Raw genomic sequence first — 6,705 nt, 5'->3', positions numbered from 1 at the left:
AGACCTACACTGGTTTACATGATGGGTTACACAGACAGACCTACACTGGTTTACATGATGGGTTACACAGACCTACACTGGTTTACATGATGGGTTACACAGACAGACCTACACTGGTTTACATGATGGCTTACACAGACAGACCTACACTGGTTTACATGATGGCTTACACAGACCTACACTGGTTTACATGATGGGTTACACAGACAGACCTACACTGGTTTACATGATGGGTTACACAGACAGACCTACACTGGTTTACATGATGGGTTACACAGACAGACCTACACTGGTTTACATGATGGGTTACACAGACAGACCTACACTGGTTTACATGATGGCTTACACAGACAGACCTACACTGGTTTACATGATGGGTTACACAGACAGACCTACACTGGTTTACATGATGGGTTACACAGACAGACCTACACTGGTTTACATGATGGGTTACACAGAAGGAAAGGTGTCTGTCACTGGGATGAAAAGAATGAAGTTGCCTGCTTGTCTGATTTTATTTCTCCGGCCAAGTAAACTGCATCTGGAATAGACAATGTTCAGAGTGACTGTCGGGTTTGTGTGGGTTGTCAAAAAGTGAATACTCTTGCCTTTAGTGAGGCAAACTTTCCCACATGGCATAACAGTCCAGAAAAAAACAGGAAGAGTATCTCCTCTTTCACAACATATACATGTGCATGCATATGACACTATATGTGTTACGACACTATATGTGTTATGACACTATATGTGTTATGACACTATATGTGTTATGACACTATATGTGTGGCTTCATACCATTTTCTTTCATCAAATATTGCCTCTGTTTTTATGTTGTACATAATTTTAATTAATTTTTACTGAAATGGTTATGTGATAATTTGAAGAATGAAAGCTAAAGCTACTGACTTGTGCATCCCTTGTTTGCCAATGAATTTGCACTGTAACAATTAATCTTGTATCGTGTGAATTGGTACCAGGAGTCGAAGGAATGATTTTATTGGCATACCATTCAAATATGATGCAAATAAATGTGAAACCAGTTGTATATTTATGCTGAAGAAGAAAGAGAGAGAGAGAGACGCTTTGAGAGTTTATTGTCCTCAGCTTTAAAAGCCCTTTAGACAAGGGGATATAATTTACAGAAGAAATAAACATAACCATCTCTGCAAAAACATCCACACACACACTCCCCTCTCTCTCTGAGCTTTACTGTTTTACAAGGATGAAGGAATATTAATAAGGCTGGGGGGGGGGGTGAGGAAAGCAGAGAGCCAGAGGCTGATATCTCACAGCCCCAGGGACAAGGTGACACTTTACAAAGAAGGGGGGGGGGGGGGGAGCTGAGCTAGAGGCTGACATCTCACAGCATGGTACAAGATGACAATAAAAAAATAAAAAGACTAAGAATAGCCAGGGAACAGGAGCTGCTTGTTTTGGAGACAGAACAGATGTCAAGTGCAATTAAAACACAGCAGAGAAAATACTTTTTTTTTACAATTTAAAATGTATATCTTAGTGTGCATACCTAATTTTACAGCAAATGAAAGAGATCAAAGGAAACGGTTACACACACACACACACACAAACTTACACACACACACACCTTCCATAGACACATACACACAACAAAATACCGCTGAGCTATCGGGAATACCAAGTTTTACGGAAAGCAGCAATGTCGCATTAGCAAACTGTGAAACAATCAAAGCCTGTTACCTATTTCTAGCATTTCATATTAATACAGAAATGTCACGAATAACTCAAGCTCCAACTTCGAAGCACTACAGTACTATTTGAGTATGATAAGCTGGTGTCCCAAACACGTGTTTACGGCAGTTGCCAGGTGACGGCGTCCATATTGCCGCCATTTGAGGTGGTCGTGTTTTGGTTTCTCACCGTTCCCAGTCAAAACATCGCGGCTTTTCACCACCATGGCGGACCAAGAGGAACCAGTCGCTGAGGGAGGTAACGAAGCAGAAGCTGAAGAAGCAACAGGTCGAAATAACTTTTCGTTTGTTTGTAGTTCTTGCAATACAAGTAGAAAGCGGTGTTGTCAGAAATCATAGGAGTGGTCTTACCTGAGATACGAAAATAAGCGATGCTTCTTTTTATTTCTGCCTCTTCTAAGTGTTTCTGTCCACATCTGCTGCATGCATCGAGCAGTTTATTTTTTAACTGACGAATACTATTATTCTAGCTGAATGGAAAACTACAGAGAAATACTCGCCTGGCTCTGCATGAAAACAACGTATGAAGATTGTGAATGATTGTGGATACGTTTCGTTGGTGAAAAATCAAATCATTTTCTCAAACTCGCTCGTGGGAACCAAATGTGGTGTTCTGAAATTCACTGTGAGTGTCGCATTCATTGGTTTGCATACTTGTACGAATCAGAGCATGTGATGAGCTTGTATACTGAAAAATAGCAGTAATTTGAACTTTAAGTTGGATTATTTTAGTTACTTGATGCCAACCCTGGCTCTTTCTCCCTAGTTTTGTTCTTCTCTCTAACTATAACAGTTGCTGTGTTTGCTTGAATGCCCCATTTAAACAAGAGAAGAATTGTTTTTAGGGAAGGCAGGGTTTCATTTACTAGTGCGCCCTGCGCCATTGGCGCATTAAATCTGAAAATGTCCCATCACTATTCCCTTCAGTGCGTCAAAGGGCGCATTGAGATTACGTACCACTGCGCCACCAAATGTACACTTTACATCGGATTACACACACACACACACACACACATACAGAGATAACACGATATAGCGGCTAATTCTCAGATGGCACCATATTGCACCATTTTGCATATTATTTTGGTCAAAAACGCGTACAGGCCTTGTTTGCGCGTCTTGCCTTCGACTATGTCCCATCGGAATTTGGTTGAGGGGGACAAATGTCCCATTGCTTTTTTCTCCTAGGCTAAACCCTGGGAAGGAAACAAAAAGAAAAATATGTATCCCAACCAAGGATACCATAAACCAATCAAAATCATGAACAAGTTAAAAAAAAAACCACTAAAAAACCCAGGTATGGTTGTGTGTGTTCCTGATGGAGTGTGCACGCGCACTGCGAAAGGTTAATACTTTTTTATATTTGCAACAAATCTTAGATACAAAATTATTTGCTTTTATTTATTTATGTTACATCTTTTACAGTGGGGGAGGTTGCTGACGATACAGAGCAAGAGAAATCAGGTTTGTATGCAAACTTTACTTTTATTTCACCTATTTTCAGTTAGGACCAGATTATGTTTATCAAAATATGGCTTTCATGTTCCCTTGGTATGTTTGGTGTCTGTACTATTATGTAGTTTTTGTGGCTTTGCTTGACTGAGTATGAGAGCGAGACTATATTTGGCTGAAACTTTACTTGCTAGGAGAACCCAAAGGTTTTTTTAAGACAAAGACAAAAACAAAAGACAAAGAAGAAAGGAAACAGTATGTGAATTGTGACCTGGTTTTCTTCTACCGGTACGGTTGGCCTAGTGGTAAGGTTGGCCTAGTGGTAAGGCGTCCGCCCCGTGATCGGGAGGTCGTGGGTTCGAACCCCGGCCGGGTCATACCTAAGACTTTAAAATTGGCAATCTAGTGGCTGCTCCGCCTGGCGTCTGGCATTATGGGGTTAGTGCTAGGACTGGTTGGTCCGGTGTCAGAATAATGTGACTGGGTGAGACATGAAGCCTGTGCTGCGACTTCTGTCTTGTGTGTGGCGCACGTTATATGTCAAAGCAGCACCGCCCTGATATGGCCCTTCGTGGTCGGCTGGGCGTTAAGCAAGCAAACAAACAAACAAACCTGTTTTTCTTTGTTCCATCAGACCTTAAATCTTCATGAAATAGTATAAAGTAACTTTTGACTGCTTACATTTAAAACGTGTTTTTGGTACACACCAAATGCCTTTGTTTGTGAGTTCTTAGAACAGCTTCATATCTTATGTTAAACTTCCATTTTCTTGATGGTTTTGATCTCAAGCAAGGGAGAAAAATCAAGTTTTTCATTTGCTAGTTGTTTGTTAGCTTTCTTGCTGCAGTGCTCAGTACTCGAGAGTTTGTAGATGCAGTCCCGAAATATTGTGAACAGAAAGTTTTATAATGTAAACATATTGTGTCTAAGAAATAGAGACAGTACCAGCCAGCAGTTGGCTGCACTGCGGTACATTCCTTAGTGGTGCAGGGTTGTTCTCAGGCCTCAAGCTTCGTCCACTGAGGCATACTGTTTTGGTCTGACACATTGTCCTGGTTGGGTGAACGTCCCATAGTTGTGGCATGCAGGAGGTGTTTTGACAGAACACTGTTCCCAGTCGCCTGTACATATTTTCAGTCCAGTGCTTCTTGACTTTTTTGTCTTTCGAACTGGTGGTACACAGATGCTGTTTTACGGGCGTGCTAGTACAATGAAACCTGTGTTAAGACCCTCCACTCACAGACCCTTTGTTCCAAGCTTTCAGGCACAGCTTTCACTGTATGCGTGTGTTGAGTTGACATTGACTTGGTCTTGTCCTTTCTCGGCTCGCCAGGAGAAGGGGACACCACTACCGTCGAAGGGACAACTCCAGGGGACGAGACCAACCCTGCCGACGAAACAGCTGCCACTGAAGAGTCAACAGCAGAAGAAACAGAGGAGACGACCACCGCAGGGGAGACAACAGCAGATGACGGAACAGCAGGGGAAACAACTGCTGGAGAGACACCAGCCGAGGCCACAGCAAGGGAAGCAGAGCAGAAGGAAAGCAGAGAGCCAGAGGCTGACATCTCACAGCCCGTGATGCAAGGTGACACTTTACAAAGAAGGGGGGGGAGGAGGGGGGGCAAGATTTTCTGTTTGCACACATGCGCATGATAAAGAACCTAAGTTGACAATGACAGTGAAAGTCTCAGGGCTTGGAATGAATGGAAACACCAATACACTCACGCAGGGTAATATAAAAACAGGGTAGCAACGTACTGTATGGCAGCTCGCTTTCCCCACAGAGAAAGCAACCAATATTTCCATGGGGGTAAGCTCACAGAAGGTTTTTTTTTCTGCGTTCATGGGCTGAAACTCCCACGTACACTTGTGTTTTTGCACGAGTGGATTTTTACCTGTATGATCGTTTTTTACCCCGCCATAAAGGCAGCCATATGCTGCTTTGTGTCCCTCTGCTGTTGTTGTGGTGTGATAAGTGTACGTGAGACTGCATGTAGTTGTGGTGTGATAAGTGTACGTGAGACTGCATGTAGCGTGGGTGTCCACTGTACAGCTAACATCAATACCCTTGTTGACTATCGGGCAGAGAGTGACGAGAGACAGCAAGAACAATACGAAGCCGCCGTGCTAGAAGCTACTGCCTGTAGGACCACGCCTCCTGCCAAGGATCGACCTTCGTCTGCCGTCAGCCGTGATTCTCAAGGTCGTGCCTACCTGTCAGAGACAGGGCGGACTTCAGCAAGGTCGGCGATGGGGGAGATGAAGGAGGGAAGGGTGCCCACGGCACCACACCTGCCCTCACCTGAACGCACCGGCACCACCCTGGAGGGCACCATGTCCAACAGTGCTCTGGTGGGTGACACAGACACACGTCTCTGTTGTCCATCAATCATGTTATGGACAGCACCTTCAAGCGTCCATCAATCATGTTATGGACAGCACCTTCAAGCGTCCATCAATCATGTTATGGACAGCACCTTCAAGCGTCCATCAATCATGTTATGGACAGCACCTTCAAGCGTCCATCAATCATGTTATGGACAGCACCTTCAAGCGTCCATCAATCATGTTATGGACAGCACCTTCAAGCGTCCATCAATCATGTTATGGACAGCACCTTCAAGCGTCCATCAATCATGTTATGGACAGCACCTTCAAGCGTCCATCAATCATGTTATGGACAGCACCTTCAAGCGTCCATCAATCATGTTATGGACAGCACCTTCAAGCGTCCATCAATCATGTTATGGACAGCACCTTCAAGCGTCCATCAATCATGTTATGGACAGCACCTTCAAGCGTCCATCAATCATGTTATGGACAGCACCTTCAAGCGTCCATCAATCATGTTATGGACAGCACCTTCAAGCGTCCATCAATCATGTTATGGACAGCACCTTCAAGCGTCCATCAATCATGTTATGGACAGCACCTTCAAGCGTCCATCAATCATGTTATGGACAGCACCTTCAAGCGTCCATCAATCATGTTATGGACAGCACCTTCAAGCGTCCATCACAATTAGAAGGTCATAGAATTGGCACATGAAAGCAATGGTTGATTAGAATTGGCAAAAGTGTTCATAAAGCGAATTACTTCATGAAGAAGTGGGATACATAATTTCTTACACACACGTACACACGCACGCATGCACGCACGTACACACACACACGCACCAACACACATCCACAACGTACACACACATACACACACATACACACATACACATACACACATACATACACACACACACATACACACACACACACACACACTAAATGGGAACGTCCTTTAAGCCTGAAAACTCATAATTTAGCATGTGAAATGTAGCTTGCAAGAAGCGCAGGAGATGGATCCTTTCCTCTGTGTTTCAGAACATCGTGTGGTCGTACGGCCTGAACCGAAACGTTCCCGTACTGAACCTGACGGACGGGTTCAGGAAAGCCATCATGTACGCCTGCTCACACGTGGGAGTGATGTACGACTTTGTGAACAACAAGCAGTTCATTCTTCAGGGCCACGT

The 6,705-nt window shown here is 43.9% G+C and overlaps 1 protein-coding gene across 5 annotated transcripts in view; it reads left to right on the top strand.

Moving 5' to 3' along the window:
- Positions 1–1,835: 1,835 nt before the first annotated feature.
- LOC138976749 (cilia- and flagella-associated protein 251-like) overlaps positions 1,836–6,705 on the top strand; it is a 41,903-nt gene continuing 37,033 nt past the window's right edge. The window contains exons 1-5 of one of the 5 annotated variants that reach the window (XM_070349639.1): positions 1,836–1,995; positions 3,153–3,191; positions 4,513–4,767; positions 5,269–5,534; positions 6,557–6,703. In XM_070349639.1, coding sequence (XP_070205740.1) covers positions 1,932–1,995; positions 3,153–3,191; positions 4,513–4,767; positions 5,269–5,534; positions 6,557–6,703 — 771 coding nt within the window. In that variant the 5' untranslated portion in view covers positions 1,836–1,931. Of the gene's footprint in view, positions 1,996–2,233; positions 2,353–3,152; positions 3,192–4,512; positions 4,768–5,268; positions 5,535–6,556; positions 6,704–6,705 lie in introns of those variants that run through there. The other 4 variants (XM_070349638.1, XM_070349635.1, XM_070349636.1 and 1 more) reach the window with 4 other exon arrangements.

The sequence above is a fragment of the Littorina saxatilis genome, linkage group LG9 (genome assembly GCF_037325665.1).
Source record: "Littorina saxatilis isolate snail1 linkage group LG9, US_GU_Lsax_2.0, whole genome shotgun sequence".
Lineage (NCBI taxonomy): Eukaryota > Metazoa > Mollusca > Gastropoda > Littorinimorpha > Littorinidae > Littorina > Littorina saxatilis.
This window is presented reverse-complemented; position numbering and strand designations above follow the sequence as displayed.